The 23,952-nt window shown below is 38.7% G+C and overlaps 2 protein-coding genes across 2 annotated transcripts; both read right to left on the bottom strand.

The window, feature by feature from the left end:
• Nucleotides 1-6,671: 6,671 nt before the first annotated feature.
• On the bottom strand, nucleotides 6,672-8,961 carry LOC121374339 (heat shock protein 68-like). Its single transcript, XM_041501408.1, has one exon. The coding sequence runs from the start codon at nucleotides 8,806-8,808 to the stop codon at nucleotides 6,883-6,885; it is 1,926 nt and encodes a 641-aa protein (XP_041357342.1). The 5' UTR covers nucleotides 8,809-8,961; the 3' UTR covers nucleotides 6,672-6,882.
• Nucleotides 8,962-20,554: 11,593 nt separating this feature from the next.
• LOC121374307 (heat shock protein 68-like) lies at nucleotides 20,555-22,820 on the bottom strand. Its single transcript, XM_041501364.1, has one exon. It carries the CDS (start codon nucleotides 22,678-22,680, stop codon nucleotides 20,755-20,757), a length of 1,926 nt encoding a protein of 641 aa, XP_041357298.1. The 5' UTR covers nucleotides 22,681-22,820; the 3' UTR covers nucleotides 20,555-20,754.
• Between the last annotated feature and the right edge of the window lie 1,132 nt (nucleotides 22,821-23,952).

The raw sequence follows: 23,952 nt of genomic DNA, 5'->3' as shown, positions 1-23,952 counted from the left end.
GTCTCGTTAAAGGTTTTGTATAAACTGACAGCCATACTGTGAACGCCGCTTATATACTGTTCCGAGGAGCAACCGAACGTTCCAGAACAAACCAGAACTAACTCGGTCTTTCTCGTCTTTTTGCATGTCCTCAAATATATGCTATTTTTAGATATGAGATGCAAACTCCGCCCTGACAGGAATTGGCTTTTCAACAGTTATGTAACGCTACAAAACATAGTCGTTAATAGTTCTGAAAGTTCACAACAATATATAATTTTTATTTATAAAGTAAACGTAGTCAATCTAAACCAATTTTTTATTTTTAAAAAACCCATTTTAATCATTGAGTTCTACCTCTTTTTACTAAGCCTACATTGTTAACCTAACCTCCCTTTCCACTCGAAAATAAAAATCTCCCATAGTAATATAAAACACAACTGAAGAAGAAACTCACCCCCTACAAAAAACCCAACCACCAATAATCCAAAACGAACTGTAACAATCAGAACAAAAACAAGGGAAAAGAAATCGAGCACTTATTTGCATTAATTTATCTCATTCTAAAGGCACTAAATTAAATTTGGAAAAATACTTGCTATCCTAATTATATTTTCGTAGCGGGTATGAGATGTCTAATGGTGGAGTGATGGGGGAGACGAAATCAAAAGTCTGTTCTCCATAACATTAGACAAATTATATTCGAATCACCCTCTCCTAAACTTCGAAGTTGCCCCAAAATACAGAATACAATATATAGAGGGTATTTCATTTTGTTTGGTCAAATATGATTTATATCTCATCGAGTGAACTTTGCAATCATATTTCACGAGTGTGATATGATTGCAAACTTCACGAGATGAGATATAAATCATATTTGACAAAAAAGAAGAAATTTTCTATTTATTATATAACTTGGTAATTTACCTTTATTTTTTAAATGCCAGCAGCAAAATAGTTCCGGCTTTTTAATAGTGAAGATAACACTTTCTACAGAGCCAGTGCAGTATGCCTGATATATCAAAGGCCGTGGTATGTGCTGTCCTATCTGTGGAGTGGACATATAAAAGAGTCTTTGCTACCAATGGAAAAACGTAACGGGCTTTTTAAGACCAAATGTTTGACACCCAACAGTCGATAATTAATAACTCAATGTGCTCTAGTGGTGGTGTTAAATACAACAAGCTTTTTATAAAATAGTACCCCCCCCCCCCCCCCCCCCCCCCCCCCCCCCACCCCAAAAAAAAAAAAAAAAAGAAAGAAAAAGAAACCCAAACATTTTTTAATGTAATTTTTTGTGTTATAAACCAAAAATATATGATGCGTCGGTCGGGAGTCGAACCAGGATCGACCGTTTGGTGGAGCCGAGTTTGTAGAAAGTGAACAAGCTTCACATTAAAGTTGCAACAGTGCGTGTGTAGTTCGTTGTTGTTTTTACAGTGAATATGCCGGTCTATCCGTAAAAAACCCAGAAAACAAAACAAACAAAATAAATAAGTAAAAATCATTTTTGAATGTATGTTTTTATGGGCATTATTAAAAACTAAAAATATATAGTGCGTCGGCCGGGAGTCGAACCCGGATCGACTACTTGGAAGGCAACCATGCTTTTTTTTTTTTTTTTTTTTTTTTATTAAGAACATCAAGATATTAATATAGCACACATACATGTATAACAATATAAATATAAAAACACAATTTAAAAATAAACACGCACAAGACACACACACACACACACACACACACACACACCCTTGACACACATTCATACACACATATGTAATTCCAAACTATAAGAATATTCATAATATAATAAATTATTTTTGCACATCTTAAAATCATATTGTCCTTTAGTATGACAGCCATTAAACCTAAAACATAATTAAACAATATTTAATATTATTATATCAAAAATACACACACCTGTTTTAAACTGACATTCCCTCCCATAAGTGTTTATGTATATTAAATAAACTAATCATTCAAAAATACATTTGTGCAGAAAAATGAATACTAAAGGCTATTTACTTTTAAATAATTACAAAAGCTATATTTAATTAATCAATCCCATTCATTCTATTAATATTTAAAGTAAAAATCTAAAGAAAAAGACAGTTGAGTGTATTATAATACAAAGAAAGTAATTAAATAAGCACATGTTATCATTTGTAAATTTAATAACATTATCTCATTCATTCTTCCTTCATTCACTCTCTTCCACACCTTTTGCACGTATAGCTTGTCTCTTTTGTTTTCTGGTTAGCACAACATGACGAATCGATTCATCCGCTGGGCGTTTGATCAACTGTGACTAACGCCGTAACTTTCGCAGTTGAACGTTTTGTTTCAGTTGTCATGGTGTCGCGTCCTTGTCACGAATGTCGACTGCTTTCACTCCCTTCACTGATTCCTCCACATTTACAGTTTGCGTGCGGGTTGTCAGTTCTCGAACTCGGTGTTGCATCTTTGTGAGCATTTCTCCACTCAGCTTGGTTACCCTTGCTTACTTTGACTTGTTCATGGCTTGCCTGGGTTTCGTCTTGCATTCTATCATCATCAGTACTGTTGCTGTCACTGCCATCCACATGCTCACTGTTGTATTCATTCACACTGCATACACATACATCCTCTTTATTTCCACATTTTTCACACAGAAATGTTTTCTTACAATTTCTGGCAATATGTCCCTTCTCTTTGCAGAAATTACAAGTGATATTCGGGCAATCCCGAATCACGTGACTATCCGACATACAGTTATAGCACACCTTTATTTGATTGTCATGCAAAACAAGAAAAAACTCCACACCTTCGACAGTATTAAATTTCATCGAATACGGTAAACTCTTTACGTCAGACCGGCCTCGGTGGCGTCGTGGTTAGGCCATCGGTCTACAGGCTGGTAGGTAATGGGTTCGGATCCCAGTCGAGGCATGGAATTTTTAATCCAGATACCGACTTCAAACCCTGAGTGAGTGCTCCGCAAGGTTCAATGGGTAGGTGTAAACCACTTGCACCGACCAGTGATCCATAACTGATTCAACAAAGGCCATGGTTTGTGCTATCCTGCCTGTGGGAAGCGCAAATAAAAGATCCCTTGCTGCTAATCGGAAAGAGTAGCCCATGTAGTGGCGACAGCGGGTTTCCTCTCAAAATTTGTGTAGTCCGTTACCATATGTCTGACGCCATATAACCGTAAATAAAATGTGTTGAGTGCGTCGTTAAATAAAACATTTCTTTCTTTCTTTCTTTACATCAGGTGGAAATTTAACACGCACGTACCTGGTTCCATCCGCAATGCGAGTACCCTTGTAGAATCGCCTGTAAATAGGTGTTATTAACTCAGTGTTCATCGATTTCAATTTCTCCTCTATCTCTTCGTCCGAAATATATGCTGGCAAGTGCAAAAAGGAAACAACAATACTGCCCGAATGTAACAACCTCGCCTTCATTTTCATGCCATTCAATTCCAGGGAATCATTATCCGAAATGATCCTCGCCTGCACAACATCATCCACAGTCACTTCATACCTGTCAGGTCCCTTTGATTCACACGTATGAATCACATCACCAACCTGCTCACTAAGAAATTTTATCAAGTCGACAGCCGCCATTTTCCTATTGTCACCAACATCAACGACGACCGTGCACTCCTTGTTATAGATCACTTTCTTCACTTCTTCCTTCTCCATATCGCCACTCATACTCATCTCCACTGGTTTTCAAATTTTTTAGAAATCAAACACTTTATCAATTCAAAAAACACTTTTCAAAACTTTTCAAAACGGGAACCGAAGTGAAACATGTCCTCCATCGACAAAACCCAAACCGGAAGTCCTCAACCATGCTAACTGTTACAGTTACACCACCGACGCTACACGACTTATATTTGGAAAAGCTTGTCTGTCGATTGGACATTACGGTCACGTTCTTTTTGTACAATGTAATTATTTACATTTCATAATCTTCTGTCCCGGTTCGGGCTTCTGGCTATCCAGAAACGGGACCCGGGATAAACATACTCGAAACCTTCATGGTATATGAGCATGTTATAATTACCCGCAACCCGCAACTGCAACATTTCACAAGAACAATGGATAGATATTTTTGGTATTTTTATTAGCAACTTAGATAATGCTCTTTAATAGTTAGTAATTACATAAAAGTAGGCAGTTACATTCAAAACTGTACCGACTGGTCAGGTAGCCTATATTCAAAGCAGTGCTGCTTGGACATTTATTATGTTCAAAGGAAAACGAAAAAGAAATTTGTTTTGTTTAACGACACCACTAGGGTACATTGATTAATTAATCATCGGCTATTGGATGTTACACATTTGGTAATTCTGACATGAAGTCATCAGAGGAAACCCACTACATTTTTCCATAAGCAGTGAAGGATCTGTTATATGCACTGTCCCACAGACAGGAAAGCACATATCATAGCTTTATAGTGCATTGGTTGGACGAGAAAAAACCCCAATCAGTTGAATGGATCCACCGAGGTGGTTCGATCATGCGACGCTAACACCTCAGGGGAGCACTCAACCGACTGAGCTAAATATCGCCCTTCAACGCAAAAATGCCTCAGTGGGACGTTAAAAGGGACCAGCCTCGGTGGTGTAGTGGTTAAGCATCGGACTTAAGGCTGGTAGGTACTAGGTTCGTATCCCGGTACTTTGTCCCATCCAGAGTGAGTTCAGCGACTCTCTCACTAACAATTAACAACTAACCCTCTGTCCTGTACAGACAGCTCATATATCTGAGGTGTGTGCCCAGGGTAGTGTGCTTGAACCTCAATTGTATATAAGTACGAAAATAAGTTAATGAAATGATATGTGAAAAAAGTGGTATACCACGTACGAGATAAAGATGTTTGGTATAGCAGTTTGTAAAGTTGTGACAGTACGTGGTAGAATGCCACAATATTCAAGATTTCGTCACTGACGTTTATAAATATGTTATAACACTCGACAATACATGCCAGAAATGTGAAAGGGGAGGGGGGGGGGGGGGGGGGAGATGTCGTCGAAGGAAGATCCTATCTACCTGAGGACGAAAATGTACGTTGTATTTGTTTGTCCCAGGATAAAAATGCTTGTGCCACTCCCCTTAGAGATTGAGCCTTCACCTCCAGATATCGTTCCGACGGACCTGCAATAACAAAAACTAAATTAATATATACCGCGATCATTGTACTGTACCGCTCATATGATGTCTTGTCCCAGACAGTGCACCACGACTGGTATATCAAAGACCGTGGTATGTGCTATCCTGTCTGTGGGATCGTGCATGTAAATGATCCCTAGCTACTAATGGAAAAATGTTGTGGCTTTGCTCTCTAAGTTTATTATGTCAAAATTACCAAATGTTTGACCTCCAGTAATCGGTGATTTATAAATCTATGTGCTCTAGTGGTGTCACTAAACAAAACTTTAAACATTAAAAAACCCACCCCAAGGCCAGAAGGAAGAATATCTGAAATTTGTGGTCCAAGATATAATAGGATAGAAGACCTCAAATGCGTTTTCCTGGCATCAGATGAAGAACACGCCCCAGTTTTTCCCAGGCCTAACTTATCTCCTTCCCCTTCGACGTCTACCGTGAAAAAAATAGCGCAACAATTAATTTGTAGACAACTAATGTGATAAAATATTTAATAGTCGGCAAAGAGTTGTATCCCTTAAATATAATTAGTACATTCTACATATCTTCAACAGAGACCATGACTAACAATATCCCATTCCAACCAGAAAGATGATAAAGAAGACAAAGATCTATACAATTTAATTTCATGGTTGTATTCAACTTGGGTCCAAGGCCGCTGTCATTGCCTGGCTTGTTGTGACAACCCCTACTGGCCCACAGAAAGGATATGTCACATGCCACGGCCTTTATTTTACCAGTCTACTCTGCTACAATTATTATAGTATACGTGAATATACACAGGGAAGTTGCATTGTTTACATACTGATATCAAAACGATTTTACATAGAAAACGTTCTCTCAGTCGTGGACTCTATTCCACATGGTTTTGTTTACTGTGTGGTGCTATATTTAACTTTCTCGAATATTCCCGACAGTACTCGAAATCAATGCTATTCGTGTGTTTTTATCACAACAGGTTGTGTTTCGTTAATCTTATTACTAAGAATATAATTGGTATTAATTTTATATTTTAGTTTTCTAAATATTTATGTATCAATAATATTTTAGTACAAAACCGAATTAAAAAGAAGCTTCGTGTGTCCCCGGGAGTATCCTAATCGGATTCATGACCTAAATACTTATTGAGAAACGCGTTCGATTCTACAGTTCGGGAACGAACGTTCTAGTAATTTGTTATCTCGTGTAGTTGATATAATTATTATGTTTTGAAAATAGTAATATTTTCCTTTCTAAATGTGCAAAAACAAAGTCACTCTTTCAACACTAAACAATAAATAGGCCACACATATTAATAACTACAACTAAATTTTAATATTTGACCCTAACATTTATAGTAAAAATATTCTCAAATAATATTATTTAACTCACTTCATCTGAAACATATCAATGAATATAACAGTTGTAGTATTAAAACAAATACTGTCGGAATAAAAATCTAGTAAATCACTTAATATGATCTAATAGACTTTTAGAAATATTTATACTAATTACTAACATACCTAGAAACAAAAACAAGTAACAAATATATTTCAAATGTAATAAAATATTTATTTTACAAAACAACAAGATAACAAATAACAATCGTATAATATCAATAGTTTAGTAAAAAGACGTACGAACTTTTCTTGAACAAATGTTTCTCAGTTTGGTGACTAGTTATTAGTCCACATACACACAATCATACACACAATCATACACATAATTTATATATACAAGTCCATCATCCAGTATTTGACTCTTAGTCCATTTCTTCAATGGTTGGTCCACCTTTAGAACTGGCTCCTGAGTTAGAATTAAAGCCAGGCTGTCCATTGTTCTGTGACTGTCCGTGAAGTTTGGCCATGATGGGCGAACAAAGTTTCTGTAGCTCCTTGTACCTGTACTCGTATTCTTCCTTCTCCGCTAGAGAGTTGTTATCGAGCCACTGCACGGCCTCCTCACACACCTTCACGGCCGCCTCCTTGTCGGAACTCTCCAGTTTGTCGCCCGCCTCGCTCACCGCGCCCTTCACGCTGAACAGGTAGTTCTCGAACTGATTCCTGGCGCCGATTCTCTCCTTGTGTTTGTCGTCTTCGTCTCTGTACTTCTCCGCCTCGTTCACCATTCTCTCGATCTCCTCCTTGCTCAGTCGACCTCTGTCGTTCGTTATCGTGATGGATTTCGACTTCCCCGTGCTCTTGTCAGCAGCAGAGACGTTCAGGATTCCATTAGCATCAATATCAAAGGTGACTTCGATCTGAGGAACTCCTCTCGGCGCTGGGGGTATCCCAGTGAGATCGAATTTCCCAAGGAGGTTATTGTCTTTAGTTAAAGCTCTCTCACCCTCGAAGATGCGAATAGTGACAGCTGGTTGGTTGTCCGAGTACGTTGTAAACACCTGCGAGGTTTTCGTTGGCACCGTGGTGTTTCTCTCAATCAGTTTCGTCATCACCTCTCCGGACGTTTCGATACCCAGAGAAAGAGGAGCGACGTCAACCAGTAATACATCTTTGATGACGTCACTGCTGTCACCGCTGAGAATTGCCGCCTGTACTGCCGCACCGTATGCCACAGCCTCGTCCGGATTTATAGACTTGTTCAGGTCCTTGCCATTCATGAAGCTCTTCAACATGTTTTGGATTTTTGGAATCCTTGTTGATCCTCCGACAAGAACGATTTCGTCAATTCTAGATTTGTCCATCTTGGCGTCTTTCAGAGCTTTTTCTACGGGCTCCAAGGTGGCCCTGAATAGATCCGTACACAGCTCCTCAAACCGAGCTCTCGTCACTTTGGTGTAAAAATCTATTCCCTCGAAAAGTGAGTCGATCTCAATGCTGGCTTCAGAGCTAGTGGACAAAGTGCGTTTGGCGCGCTCACACGCAGTTCGCAGACGTCGAACTGCACGTGCACTGCCGCTAATGTCCTTCTTGTTCTTTCTCTTGAACTCTTGGATGAAATGACTCACCATTCTGTTGTCAAAGTCTTCTCCCCCAAGGTGGGTGTCTCCAGCGGTGGATTTCACTTCAAATATAGATCCCTCGTCAACAGTCAGAACTGACACATCAAACGTGCCGCCACCGAGATCAAAGATGAGAATGTTTTTCTCACCTTTAAGGTTTTTATCCAGTCCATAGGCGAGAGCTGCCGCCGTGGGTTCGTTGACGATTCTGAGAACATTCAGTCCGGCGATTACCCCGGCATCTTTCGTCGCTTGTCGTTGGGCGTCGTTGAAGTACGCTGGAACCGTTATTACCGCGTCTGTGACTTTCTGTCCCAGGTAACTTTCCGCCGTTTCCTTCATCTTGGTGAGCACCACAGAGCTGATTTCTTCAGGTGTGAACACCTTGTTTTCACCTTTGTATTCCACCTGAATGACCGGCTTACCGGCGCTGTTGATCACTTTAAACGGCCAGTACTTCATGTCGCTCTGGACGGAATAATCGTCGAATTTCCTCCCGACCAGTCTCTTGGCGTCGAACACAGTGTTCTGTGGATTCATGGCCACCTGGTTCTTAGCGGCGTCACCGATCAGTCTCTCTGTGTCTGTGAACGCCACATAGCTCGGGGTGGTTCGGTTTCCCTGGTCATTGGCGATGATCTCGATTTTCCCGTGTTGAAAAACTCCAACACACGAGTAGGTCGTCCCCAGGTCAATTCCAATAGCGGGTGCTTTGTTGTTTGCCATCTTTTCTTAGATAACTGTCTTCTTGCTTTGTACTTATGTAATAATATAATCTCCTGTTTGTAACGTCGCTTGTAGCAAAAGGTTTCGTGCTAATTCTTCTTACACTGTTCTAAGTGTCTCATTAAAAGTTTTGTATAAACTGACAGCCATACTGTGAACGCCGCTTATATATACTGTTCCGAGGAGCAATCGAACGTTCCAGAACAGACCAGAACTAACTCAGTCTTTCTCGTCTATTTGCATGACCTCAAATATATGCTATTTTTAGATTAATGCCACGTAAACTCCGCCCCGACCAGAATTGGATTTTCAACAGTTATGTAACGCTACAAAACATAGTCGTTAACAGTTCTGAAAGTCTTCACAACAATGTATCATTTTTATATATAAAGTAAACGTTGTCAGTCTAAACCAATTTTTCTAAAAAAAACCCAAAAACCCCAACATTTTAATTACTGAGTTCTTTTTACTAGGCCTACATTATTAGCCTAACCTCCTTCTCCACTCAAAAATAAAAATCGCCCATAGTAAGATAAAATACAATTGAAGAAGAAACTCACTCCCTACAAAAAACCCAACCACCAATAAACCAAAACAAACTGCAACAAACAGAACAAAAACAAGGGGAAAGAAATCGATTTTACTGTGAAGCGATTAAAAAGCATTCCATATTCAAGGGACATCCCTGAGTTTGCTGCAATATTTAAGATGCTATCGACTAACAGAAACTTTTTAACGATTGTAATTATATATCAAATATATTTTTCTGCATAAAATATTAGTGGCTGTATATTAAACGTATTTCTAATCGTTCTACTATTTGTACTAGGTTAAATTTCATTTTATTTCCTAAAATATAGTTTTTTGTACGTACGAAATTATTTGAAGATAAAATCCAGTTTGGGCTTCTTACAAATATTAAGGCGACCAGAAACACATTGAATATACAAACACTGATATTCTAAACAAGAAAATATATTTAATATGTAAGTTTAATCGTAGAAATATTTTATTTTTCGGAAACATCTTACAATGCAGTAAAGTCAGGAATGTCCCTTTAAGAAGGGTTATCGTTTTCTGGAGGCCACTTTGCTTTATGTGACGCATTTTTGTACTTACAGCTTTGAATCTGTTGCTGTTTTTTAAACAATATTTGACCTACGGGCCTAAACGTTTCACTGAATGTGGCAAATATCCATATAGTAATGGTTATGAAATATCAATGTTACAGTCCCTATACGTTTTAAATAATTCTGTATTCAGTAGGGTTATGTTTTTTGTTTGTTTGTTTGTTGTTGTTTTTTGTTTGTTTGTTTTGTTTTGTTTTGTTTTGTTTTGTTTTTGTTTTTGTTTTTGTTTTGTTTTGTTTTGTTTTGTTTTGTTTTGTTTTGTTTTGTTTGTTTGTTTGTCTGTTTGTTTTTTTGGGGTTTTTTTTGGTATAACACAACTCATTGTGAGTATCCCACTCAATATGGGTGTCCCCTCCCTCGCCAGTATAAAGTGCTGGCTACGCCAAGTTATTAACAAGATTATAATTATGTGAACGAGATGCGTTGCCATTATTTCTACCCAATTCTCACCCCTGCCCACCAGCTACTGGAAAATATTAACATAGTATAAATAAATATTAACATAAATGTCTCTTAATGAAAGTCGGAGATTTGTAACGGCACAGCTTAATCTGATTTGGCAAAACGTTTGACTTCCCTCCAAAGATGTGTCAAAGCGTGATGCGCTAACTATGAACAAATGTCCTAATGTCATCATATATATAATTCTTCTTCTGGTGAGTTATAAAATATATCCCGATGGACTTTCTAGTGAACTGGGGCTTGTAACCAGAAGCAGTCTGAAGGGCCTACTGAACTTACAATAGTCGGAAAGCAATACTAAAAAGTTAAGTGTATAACACGAACCAGTGGCGGATCCAGAAAATCCATTTAAGGGGAGGGCCCAATGACATGTGGCGGAATGCCAAGGGAACTTTGGGGGAGGTCTGGAGGGGGATCGTAAAAAAAAGAAAACAAAAATAATATATAATAAAATTATAACTGTCGCAAAATTTAGGGGGCGCCCGGGTCCCTGCTCCCCCCCCCCCCGCCAGAACCGCCTTTACGAACTGCCCTTAATTTTACTCCTCACCTAGGACAGGTGTAAATGTCCAGATTTACGACAAAATTTAGTTCCCAGACCAGTCGTAGTATGGACGTAACATTAGTTTGTGTGATTAAAAAGGCGAAGGGTTGTCAGGTCAGAGGGTTTTACGTGCACATTCAGAGCAAGTTGTTGTAGCGCACGCCTGTCATGGGCGCAGGTGCCGGGAGAGTGGGAGAAGGTACCGCCTGCACTGGCAGGTGCAAGAGAGTACCAGCAGCCCGACCGGAATCGGTAACAGACTGGGGGGGGGGGGGGGTTGGTGCTATGGAATTTGTAATTTGGAATGTCCAGTAGGTTTAATGCCAAAGGGAACAGAGGTGCGCAATATCAATAAAGGACGTTGGGCGCATGTTTGAACGGTCCGTCGGGGTGGTATGATTCTAACCCTAATCAGGTTAGGTAATAGGATTCAGCGTGCACATTCAGAAAAAGCTGTTGTAACACACGCCTGTCATGGGAGCAGGTGTCGGCTCATCCGTCCAGGACAGGAAAGTGTAGAGGGTGGGTGTGAGAGGGGATCGACCATAATATACAAATCATATCATTAACGTAAGACTTTAATTACAAGAACAAGAAGAAGGAAATGTTTTATTTCACGACACACTCAACACATTTTATTTACGGTTATATGGCGTCAGACATATGGTTCAGGACCACACAGATATATAGAGAGAGGAAACCCGCTGTCACCACTTCATGGTCTACTCTTTTCGATTAGCAGCAAGAGATCTTTTATATGCACCATTCCACACAGGATAGTACATACCACGGCCTTTGTTACATCAGTTGTGGAGCACTCGCTGGAACGAGTATTTTAATGGGCTGCGAATCTACCAGTGCGTATGAAAAGTACGTAATATGTTCGTCATATTGGATTTAAAGATGGCTGTCATATGTAAACGTTTTGAATAAAAAATCTCGAAATCTAAAGCAGATAGGACCGTGGTTCCAAAGTCTATAATATATAGTTTACAAACTATAATGTAAATATTTGTATACATATTTACCAACATAAAATTACAATAAAGCAAAATTTAAAATGCATCATGTTGAAATTATATTCAACTAATTAAGTCATCTTTTTTCAGGTGTGTAGTTTGCTAACATGTATATAACAAGACGCTAAAGTATTTCAAATTGAGATTTATGCATATTGTGAATTCACGTGTGTTTGTGGTGGTCAAATGTTTGTGTAATCCGTGGACTAGTGCAATGAACGAATTTAAGAACACAATGAAAATATAATACACCTATACATATAATAGAACTTATTTTTTAGATCCACAAATTTAAGTACCCAACTAAATGTGTATGTGTATGTATGTATGTGTGTGTGTGTGCGGAAAATAATGACAAATAAACCAGCTAAAATAAAGGATTTCACAGTAGTTTATTAAAAGACCTTATCTGAGTCATGGTAATTGGTAAAAGGGACATTTGTTTAACGTGCATATATCCGATTAAGGTTGACGCACACCAACCCTGCACATGGCCTCTGATATTGTCAGCGACTAATTCTATTACAAAAGTGTATGTGCATGTGATTACGTTGCTGGACCAGTAGGACTACATTGTATATACTCGAGCTTCTACCTTTGGACTCGATAAATCAGTGTCTCTTACTACTACACAAATTAACACAAACATATTGGCAAAGGTGGCACTTGGAAATTCGGGTGACCAGAAATGAATTGCTGATTTTTGTTTAAAACAGATAACCATCAGTTATGCATGTAGTCAATACACAATACTGAAAATAATAATTCATTTGCCTTGTACCCTAGTGTTGCAACTGATATTGTTACATGTGGAATTAGGTTGGTAGAAGCTGCGGTGCTTCTTTTGTGGCTTAATGACTAGTTTTTGAACATTCTGGGCCCCATGTAAAAAAACATCGTAAACCTAATTTTGCACATAAACGTAAATTTACGACTAAACCACAATTCCTATTACTATTATAGTACAATAAATACAGTTATAAGTACATTGTACACATATTCATTTTCTTTTGTCCTTAAAATGCTCAATCTTCCATAATCATGTAATTTTTCTGCGTGAAATAGATGCCATACGCGTGTAAACGTACGTCCGATATAACTGCTAGTCGCAGACGTAAATTTACGATGTTTTATGAAATGGGCCCCTGAACATTAGAAAGATTTGTTCTAATAATAAGTTAATAGTCAATTCCATTATTTTAAAGGAACAATTGCTGTTAATAAACAGTTCCTACCCGAAAACCCGATATGGGAATTTTTCCGTTGCTAAGTTGCTGTAACAGTTTGGAAATATTGTATTCCATAGATGACAAGTTCAAATATGATGAAGAAAGGATTGCCTTAGAAGTGACAATTACATAAAAGCAAGTTAGTCTTCTTCCCCTGACTTACACGAACATGTTACTCGCAGAGCCAATACTAAAAGAAGCTTTATTACCAATGGTCCTATGAGACCGCAGACAAGCAAACAGTCAGAAGACAGAACAAAAATACAAAAAGCTTAACATGAATAAATTGTTTTAGGAATGAAAAGTAGATGTTGATAAGTTTGCTTCCTGGGATGAATATTATGTACTGATACCACTTTATGAAAACAAATACAGTGGAAATCTGCACAATTAACCATCAAGGACATACGGCAGATCAAAAGTGATTCCATGGATGGACGTGTGTTATCCAATACAACTATTAAAGTAAATATTGCTACAAACGGAACTGAGGAAAGCTTTATTCAATACCAATACATGTACAGTTAAACAAAAGTTTGCAGAAGAAAACATGTTACACTCATAATCTCAAAATAAAGAAGACATTCGTGAGGGTAGATAATGCACGTCATGTTCATATATTGGTCCACGTTTCTTGACTTAATGATAACTGTATTGATGTTTGTGTCGATTCTACTGGTATCCAACTTCAATATATATGAAAAGTCAATGAAAGTATTAGTACTCAGGTTGTTTGAAATGTACCATTCCAGCTATTCTCGTTGGCTCCCTGTACACATTAGAGACACTTCCAAAATGTCCAGATGGTCATCCCCATTTTTTTGTGTGGTGAAAATAATATGAATTGTTTTGTTTTAGGTTGTTGTGTGAAATAGAACACTATATTTTTGTGATTTCCAGGTACTTTATCAGAATTTAAGAAAGAGAGTTTGTTTTAATTAGTATCATGTGATAATTAACACGGTGAAGATTATACACAGGGAATTTGTAATTAGACGCGTTTCTTTTGTTGTTCAGTATATCCATATTTTGGGGCCAATATAGTAAACATATATATATATATATATATATATATATATATATATATATATATATATATATACTTTCTTTCTTTTTATATGCACCATTAGATTCATAGTTCCTTAAAACATGAGTATAGCTTTTGGTAGGGCCTATGATGGTTTTATGTGATTTAGAATAAGAGTTTCAATACAAATTGAAGCTAATGAAGGCCATTTTGAAATTCAAAATAGCGGCTACCAGTGGGGAGATATTAATTTTTATGTCCTGATTTTAAATTGACTCCACTATGATACAGAACATATGTGCTAAGTTTCATTGATATTTATGCCTTGGCAACTGGGCTAATGAAAGGCATTTGTGATTAGACGCATTTCGTTTTTGTCAGTATATTCATTTTTTTCTTCAACACATAAAATTAGTAATTATATTGTCATTGGAGCTAATATTCTATAGCTTGTACTTTTAAACCGAGTAAGAAATAGTTAATTGGCGGCCATTTTGAACTGTGACGCCATCTGGCCAATAGGGGTTGGTACTATATCAATATTTGGCATGCTAGTACACATTTAAGCACTATTTTACTACTATATGTCACAACTCTAGTACACCATACTAATCATTACACCACTTACTCTTGGAAAAGCACATCTCTTGATTGGACAATATGGTCACATTCTTTTTGTACAATGTAATACTTTACATTTCCAAGGAAAATGAATAAATATTTTTGGTGTTTTAATTAGCAACTTTGAGAATGCCTCTTTAATAGTTACTTTGAACAAAACAAAACAACTCAGTTCTAAGTGGACAGTTACATTGAAACCTGTACTGACAGGTCAGATATATTCATGGAGGGGGGAGGGGGGGGGGGGCACGGGCACTACTTTTTATAAACAAATGAAACAATATATAAATTAAACCCTGAGATGTGTATGCTATCTTCTGGAGTGAAAAAAAAAGGGAGATTCTCAGGGGGGCAATAGCCTGCACTAATTCATATATACCGCCATCATTGTATTCATAATATTTCTCGTTCCAGCCAGTGCACCACGACTGGTATATCAAAGTTCGTGGTGTGTGCTATCCTGTCTGTGGGATGGTGCATATAAAATATTCCTCGCTACTAATTAAAAAATGTAGCGGGTTTCCTCTAAAAGGAGGCAGGACGTAGTTCAGTGGTACAGCGCTCGCCTGATGCCTGATCGATCTAAGATCGATTCCCGTCGGTTGGCCCATTGGGCTATTTCTTGTTCCAGCCAGTGCTCCACAACTGGTGTAACAAAGGCCGTGGTATGTACTATCCTGTTTGTGGGACTGTGCATATAAAAGATCCCTTGCTGCTAATCGAAAAGAGTAGCCAATGAAGTGGCGACATCGGGTTTTCTCTCTGTCTATTATCTGTGTGGTCCTTAACCATATGTCCGACGCCATATAACGGTAAATAAAATGTGTTGAGTGCGTCGTTAAATAAAACATTTCCTTCCTTCCTTCCTCTCTAAGAAAGAAGTGTTTTATTTAACGACGCACTCAACACATTTTATTTACGGTTATATGGCGTCAGACATATGGTTAAGGACCACACAGATTTTGAGAGGAAACCCGCTGTCGCCATTACATGGGCTACTCTTCCGATTAGCAGCAAGGGATCTTTTATTTGCACTTCCCACAGGCAGGATAGCACAAACCATGGCCTTTGTTGAACCAGTTATAGATCACTGGTCGGTGCAAGTGGTTTACACATACCCATTGAGCCTTGCGGAGCACTCACTCAGGGTTTGGAGTCGGTATCTGGATTAAAAATCGCATGCCTCGACTGGGATCCGAACCCAGTACCTACCAGCCTGTAGACCGATGGCCTGCCACGACGCCACCGAGGCCGGTCTCCTTCCTCTCTAAGACAATATGTTACAATTACCATATGTTTGACATCCAATAGCCGATGATTAATAAATCAATGTGCTCTAGTGGTGTCTTTATGTAATAATATTGACTTGTGGATATTTATATATAATTATTGTTTTATATTAATGCATTGGTTTTATTTGTTTTCATGTAATTAATGATTTTATTTCCACAAACAGGTAATGAATTACAACAGATTGTGTACCTTTAATTATTTTATTCTTGTAATATAATAATGACAAGTTGATTACTATTTTTAGGTATTTTGACTTGTTATAAATTGCACAAGCATGTGTGACACCTTGCACAACTTAGTAACAATAGCACTATCACCCATGCACCGCGCCTGTCCTATTGTTTCTAGCTTGGATACAGAGAGAAAGAAAGAAATGTTTTATTTAACGACGCACTCAACACATTTTATTTACGGTTATATGGCGTCAGACATATGGTTAAGGACCGCATAGATTTTGAGAGGAAACCCGCTGTCGCCACTACATGGGCTACTCTTCCGAGTAGCAGCAAGGGATCTTTTATTTGCGCTTCCCACAGACAGGATAGCACAAACCATGGCCTTTGTTGAACCAGTTATGGATCACTGGTCGGTGCAAGTAGTTTACACCTACCCATTGAGCCTTGCGGAGCACTCACTCAGGGTTTGGAGTCGGTATCTGAATTAAAAAGCCCATGCCTCGACTGGGATCCGAACCCAGTACCTACCAGCCTGTAGACCGATGGCCTGACACGACGCCACCGAGGCCGGTAGCTTGGGTACAGTGTAAGCTGATGTGGTTTTAGTTTCCTTGTCTGAAGTGATAGCTTACTACTGAAATGGAATAGAAAATTGTTTAACGTGCACATTCAGAGCAAGCTGTTGTAGCGCACGCCTGTCCTGGGCACAAGGGTTGGGGTGGTTGGAGGAGGGACCGCCTGCACTGGCAGCACCTGCAGTCCGACCGTTGCCGGTAACAGGCAGAGGGTGGTATGGTGCTATGTAATTTGAAATATCCCGTAGGATTAAGGCAAAGGGAAATGGGTGCGCAGTTTGAGGAAAAAAAATTGGCGCAATTTTGATTGTCGTTCTAAAAAATAACAGGTAGGGAGCTACGTTTAGGTTTGGATTTTAGTAGACTGAGAGTAGCTCGTTAATTAGGACCTGCGGATGATGAGATGTCTCCCTAGGTTGCCCGTAGGGCCCTTAGAAAGGGCCTGATCTCTTCCGATTGTGGAATGACAACCCAGGGGAGACTCAACGCAATTGTGCATATATAATGCAAGTCTGTATGACTGGGAGGTAAGGTCGGCGAGTCCCGATGTTTCCCGTAGGTTCCGTCTCCTGTCAACTGCTAGCTTACTACAGTTCACTGTTTGCTTAAATACTGGTGTACGTCTAGTATTGTGGTCCACATCATATTTCGCTCTTCCAGAGTTAACACTACATGTTGGTTGTTTGGCTATAATAACATCTACTTTTATGTAAATGTAATTGACTAAATCATGCTTTATAATAAGTAATTATTATATCTTTCTGTATATCTTTATAACCTGTACAGTGTAATATTAATTCTTGTTAATTCAGTAATTTGATTAATCTAAATCTAAATATGTGATAAGCATAATTTAGTATGAATACAATGTGTGCTAGTGTGTGTTTGTGGTGATGTACACTTTAGAGATTGTTGTATTTTATTATATATTTTATCAAGCATAACGTGTCTGCGTGGTTATTTATTATTGTAATTTTTTTATGCAGATACGTCAAACCTTTAAGTGTCGACCAGTTCCATTAAACGCTGGTGTCATATACTTGGTATGTAATATATTTGTATATGTATTTTTATAATATAATTCTTATTTCAGGACATATTTATGTATTTCACATTATTGAGAATATCTTGTATATTGTGTATTGTGTATTCGTTATAATGGAGACATATGATAAATCATTTATTTGGACATGTGCGTGATAATGTATATTATGTATGTATTATAGCTATGTCTGTTATAATCATAAGACATATTGTGCATTATGGCAATTTATGCATTAATTACTTTTATATGTCATGTTAAATATTATAATTTAAATAATGAAATATTACGTATTGTGTGTCCTGAGATTTATATATGCATAATTAATGTATTGTTATATTGTATTTTAATTATATTGTTACAGGGTGATAAAAAAGGAAATGACTATCAGCCATTAAAGAGCCTTTAACCCTAAACAATGCAGTTGTTGTCATTTATTCCAAAACGATGATGCTACTACATTTAAACAAAATCAAAGTTTAAACATTTAAAAACGATCACAGGACCAGAAGAAAGAATATTTGAAGTTTGTGATCTGAGATATAACAGGATGGGTTTGTGCGAAAGTTTATTTTTGGATGACCTCAAACACGATTTCCTAGCATCTGAAGAACAAATAACAACGTACCCCCCCCCCCCCCCAATTCCCCCAGACCAAACGTATCTCCTTCCCCTCCGTCGTTTACCTTAAAAAATAGCGTAACAATCAATTTGTAGACAACCAACGTGATAACATAATTACTAGTAGGCCAAGAGTTGTGTCCCTTAAATATAATAAATTAATCGAATACATCTGTATTATATACACGGACGATCACTAACAATATCCCATTCCAACCAGAACTATGATAAAGAAGACAAAGGTACCTATTTAATTTCATGGTTATATCCAACTTGGGTTCAAGCATGCTGTCCTTGCTCGTTCTATTGTGACAATCGCTACTGCCCACAAAGAAAAGATATATCACGTCACGACCGGCCTTGGTGGCGTCGTGGTTAAATCATCGGACACAAGGCTGGTAGATATAGGGTTCGCATCCCGGTACCGGCTCCCACCCAGAGCGAGGTTTAACGACTCAGTGGGTAGGTGTGATGTCACTACACCCTCTTTTCTCTCACTAACAATTAACAACTAATCCACTGTCCTGGACAGACAGCCCAGATAGCTGAGGTGTGTGCCCAGGAAAGCGTGCTTGAACCGTAACTGGATATAAGCACGAAAATAAGTTGAAATGGAAATCACGTCACGACGTTTGATTTACTAACTAGAGTAGTGGAACACTACTCCACGACAAGTATAGTACACGTAAATATATACAGCGAAGTTACATTATTTATATAATATATATCAAAACGATTCTACAAAGAAAAGTCTCCTCAGCCATTAACTACATACCACATGGTTTTGTTTACTTTCTGGTCCTATATTTAACTTTCTCGAATTTTCCCCGACAGTAATCGAAATCATTGCTATTAATATGTTTTAATCACAACATGTTGTTCTGTTTATTAATATTTAACTAAGAATGGGACTTCAAATTTAATTTTATATTTTAGTGTTCAAAACATTTGTGTATCAATAATATTTTTTTCACAAAACCTACTTAACACGGGAAGCTTCGTGCCCCGGGAGTAGCCTAATCGGATTCATGACCTAGATGTTTATTGAGAAACGCGTTCGATTCTGTAGTTCAGGAATGAACGTAATTTGTTTTCCTCTGTAGTTAAAGGGACATACCCTAGTTTTTAAACACTAAGTTACAGTTTTGACTATTATACCTGTTTTTGATAACTAAAATCATACTTTACTTAGATTTTATGGTTTACATTATCAATTTCCGTACATTCGAAGTGTCTTTTAATAGCACAAAATGTATTTCTCATATTTTTAAAAACGCACGTGCGTCTGAGAAGTAACAGTTATGGAATGGAGTTTTAGTCCGTTTTCAGAGGGTATTTCACCATTTCAAAGTCACGGACTGATGTTTCACTCAATTGTAACGTTATCCAAATGTGTTTGAGGTTTGTAGATTAACTAAACTTAGTGTTAATTTTCACGCGTTGAAACTAGGGTATGTCCCTTTAATAGAAAAAAGACAAAAGATAAAAACTTTATTGCATATAAACATTCCACATACGGAACTGGATGCAAAACATATACACAAACAGTGCACAGCTGATATGTTCCTTCCTTCCTTCCTTCCTTCTTTCCTCTCTAAGACTATATGTCAAACTTACCAAATATTTGACATCCAATAGTCGATGATTAATACATCAATGTCCTCTAGTGGTGTCGTTAAACAAAACAAAACTTTAAACATTAAAAACCCATCACAGTTGATATGTTGGAAACAACGAAAACACTAGTCCTTCAACCCAAGATAAAGACAGGCCAAGAAGATGAATAACTACATTTTAATATAATCACCTAATCACCACAACAGTCATAATAATAAAAAATATCTCCAATATTCCCCACCCCCTTCTTTGGTAGCATCTCGGTGCAAATTGTAGCCCTCTAAAACAAATATGTTGGGAAAACAGTCTAATAAATCATATACTATGATCTAATCGACGTTCATAACAATTAGTAATATAACTAAAAACAAAAACAAGCCAATGTTATATTTCAAATGTAAACATATTTATTTTTTCAAAACAAAATAAGACAACAAATGTATAATATTAACAGTTTTGTAAAAAGACATAAAGCATTTGTTCAAGAAAATGTTTGTCAGTTTTGGTGACTAGTTTTAGTCCACATACACACAATCATACACACAATTTATATACACATATATACATGTCCATCATGGAATATTTGACTCTTAGTCCATTTCTTCAATGGTTGGTCCACCTTTAGAACTGGCTCCTGAGTTAGAATTAAAGCCAGGCTGTCCATTGTTCTGTGCCTGTCCGTGAAGTTTGGCCATGATGGGCGAACAGACTTTCTGCAGCTCCTTGTACCTGTACTCGTATTCTTCCTTCTCCGCTAGAGAGTTGTTGTCGAGCCACTGCACGGCCTCCTCACACGCCTTCACGGCCGCCTCCTTGTCGGAACTCTCCAGTTTGTCGCCCGCCTCGCTCACCGCACCCTTCACGCTGAACAGGTAGTTCTCGAACTGATTCCTGGCGCCGATTCTCTCCTTGTGTTTGTCGTCTTCGTCTCTGTACTTCTCCGCCTCGTTCACCATTCTCTCGATCTCCTCCTTGCTCAGTCGACCTCTGTCATTCGTTATCGTGATGGATTTCGACTTTCCAGTGCTCTTGTCAGCAGCAGAGACGTTCAGGATTCCATTGGCATCGATATCAAAGGTGACTTCGATCTGAGGAACTCCTCTCGGCGCTGGGGGTATCCCAGTGAGATCGAATTTCCCAAGGAGGTTATTGTCTTTAGTTAAAGCTCTCTCACCCTCGAAGATGCGAATAGTGACAGCTGGTTGGTTGTCCGAGTACGTTGTAAACACCTGCGAGGTTTTTGTTGGCACCGTGGTGTTTCTCTCAATCAGTTTCGTCATCACCTCTCCGGACGTTTCGATACCCAGAGAAAGAGGAGCGACGTCAACGAGTAAGACATCTTTGATGACGTCACTGCTGTCACCGCTGAGAATTGCCGCCTGCACTGCCGCACCGTATGCCACAGCCTCGTCCGGATTTATAGACTTGTTCAGGTCCTTGCCATTCATGAAGCTCTTCAACAAGTTTTGGATTTTTGGAATCCTTGTTGATCCTCCAACGAGAACGATTTCGTCAATTCTAGATTTGTCCATCTTGGCGTCTTTTAGAGCTTTCTCCACGGGTTCTAAGGTGGCCCTAAACAGATCCGCACACAGCTCCTCAAAACGAGCTCTTGTCACTTTGGTGTAGAAATCTATTCCTTCGAAAAGTGAGTCGATCTCAATGCTGGCTTCAGAACTAGTGGACAAAGTACGTTTGGCGCGCTCACACGCAGTTCGCAGACGTCGAACTGCACGTGCACTGCCGCTAATGTCCTTCTTGTTCTTTCTCTTGAACTCTTGGATAAAATGACTCACCATTCTGTTGTCAAAGTCTTCTCCCCCGAGATGGGTGTCTCCAGCGGTGGATTTCACTTCAAATATAGACCCCTCGTCAACAGTCAGAACTGACACATCAAACGTGCCGCCACCGAGATCAAAGATGAGAATGTTTTTCTCACCTTTAAGGTTTTTATCCAGTCCATAGGCGAGAGCTGCCGCTGTGGGTTCGTTGACGATTCTGAGAACATTGAGTCCGGCGATTACCCCGGCATCTTTCGTCGCTTGTCGTTGGGCGTCGTTGAAGTACGCTGGAACCGTTATTACCGCGTCTGTGACTTTCTGTCCCAGGTAACTTTCCGCCGTTTCCTTCATCTTGGTGAGCACCACAGAGCTGATTTCTTCAGGTGTGAACACCTTGTTTTCACCTTTGTATTCCACCTGAATGACCGGCTTACCGGCGCTGTTGATCACTTTAAACGGCCAGTGCTTCATGTCGCTCTGGACGGAATAATCGTCGAATTTCCTCCCGACCAGTCTCTTGGCGTCGAACACAGTGTTCTGTGGATTCATGGCCACCTGGTTCTTAGCGGCGTCACCGATCAGTCTCTCTGTGTCTGTGAACGCCACATAGCTCGGGGTGGTTCGGTTTCCCTGGTCATTGGCGATGATCTCGATTTTCCCGTGTTGAAAAACTCCAACACACGAGTAGGTCGTCCCCAAGTCAATTCCAATAGCGGGTGCTTTGTTGTTTGCCATCTTTTCCTAGATAACTGTCTTCTTGCTTCGTACTTATGTAATAATATAATCTTCTGCTACTCGTAACGTCGTTTGTAGCAAAATGTTTCGTGCTAATATTTCTAACACTTTTCTAAGTGTCTCGTTAAGTTTTTGTATAAACTGACCGCCATACCGTGAACGCCGCTTATATACTGTTCCGAGGAGCAATCGAACGTTCCAGAACAGTACAGTCCGAAAAATCCAGAACGTACTCGGTCTTTCTCGGCTTTTTGCATGGCCTCGCATTTTTGTTTTATTATGCTATTTTTAATCGTTTAGTTTTTGTTGGCTATCTTCCACAAGAGTTACAGTATGAATAGGAATGTATGTTTTTGATTCTGTGATATTGATGAATACATGTTTATATTACTAATAATAATTAACAATTGTAATTAACAGACATAATAATATCATGATATGAAATCGCGTTCGTTCTAGCAGATTCTAGGTTAATGAGATGCAAACTCCGCCCCAACCAGAACATAGGACCGTTCAACAATTGTGTAACGCTCTGAGAGAGAGAGAGAGAGAGAGAGAGAGAGAGAGAGAGAGAGAGAGAGAGAGAGAGAGAGAGAGAGAGAGAGAGAGAGAGAGAGAGAGAGAGAGAGAGAGAGAGAGGTGGTATGTATTGAAAAACAATGAGGTCCTGGGGTAGTAGTTAAAAGTTCTGCAACGTCTTCACAACGATGTCTTATTTTTATTTATAAAGCAAACATGTACTCAGTCTACAACCATTTCTTATTTTATAGAAAAACAATTCTACTCCTTTTAAATACATTATTAGCTTGATGCACCCTTCCCACTCAAAAATAAAAATCGCCCATAGTAGTGTTAAAATAAAACCAAAAAAGAAAGCCACCCACCTTCCTGCCTTTAGGGGGGGGGGGGGGGGAAGAAGAAGAAAAGGAAGAGAAAGACAAAAAAGAAAAAGAAAACAACAAAGACCCCCCCCCCCCACCCCGACCCCCCAAAACAACAACAAGAAAACCCCAAACAAGAACAAAAAACCCATCCACACAAACCAAAACAATCAGCAACAAACAATAAAAAAACAAAAAAGTAAAGTTTGTTTTATTTAACGACGCCACTAGAGCACATTGATTTTTTTATCTTATCATCGGCTATTGGACGTCAAACATATGGTCATTCTGACACTGTTTTTAGAGGAAACCCGCTGTCGCCACATAGGCTACTCTTTTTACGACAGGCAGCAAGGGATCTTTTATTTGCGCTTCCCACAGGCAGGATAGC

This window comes from Gigantopelta aegis, chromosome 6 (genome assembly GCF_016097555.1).
Source record: "Gigantopelta aegis isolate Gae_Host chromosome 6, Gae_host_genome, whole genome shotgun sequence".
Lineage (NCBI taxonomy): Eukaryota > Metazoa > Mollusca > Gastropoda > Neomphalida > Peltospiridae > Gigantopelta > Gigantopelta aegis.
The sequence above is the reverse complement of the archived record's forward strand: the minus strand, read 5'-3'. Positions and strand labels throughout refer to the sequence as shown.

Coding starts and splice junctions, on each gene's coding strand:
- LOC121374307 (XM_041501364.1), bottom strand. CDS start 22,680: ATGGCAAACAACAAAGCACCCGCTATTGGAATTGACTTGGGGACGACC.
- LOC121374339 (XM_041501408.1), bottom strand. CDS start 8,808: ATGGCAAACAACAAAGCACCCGCTATTGGAATTGACCTGGGGACGACC.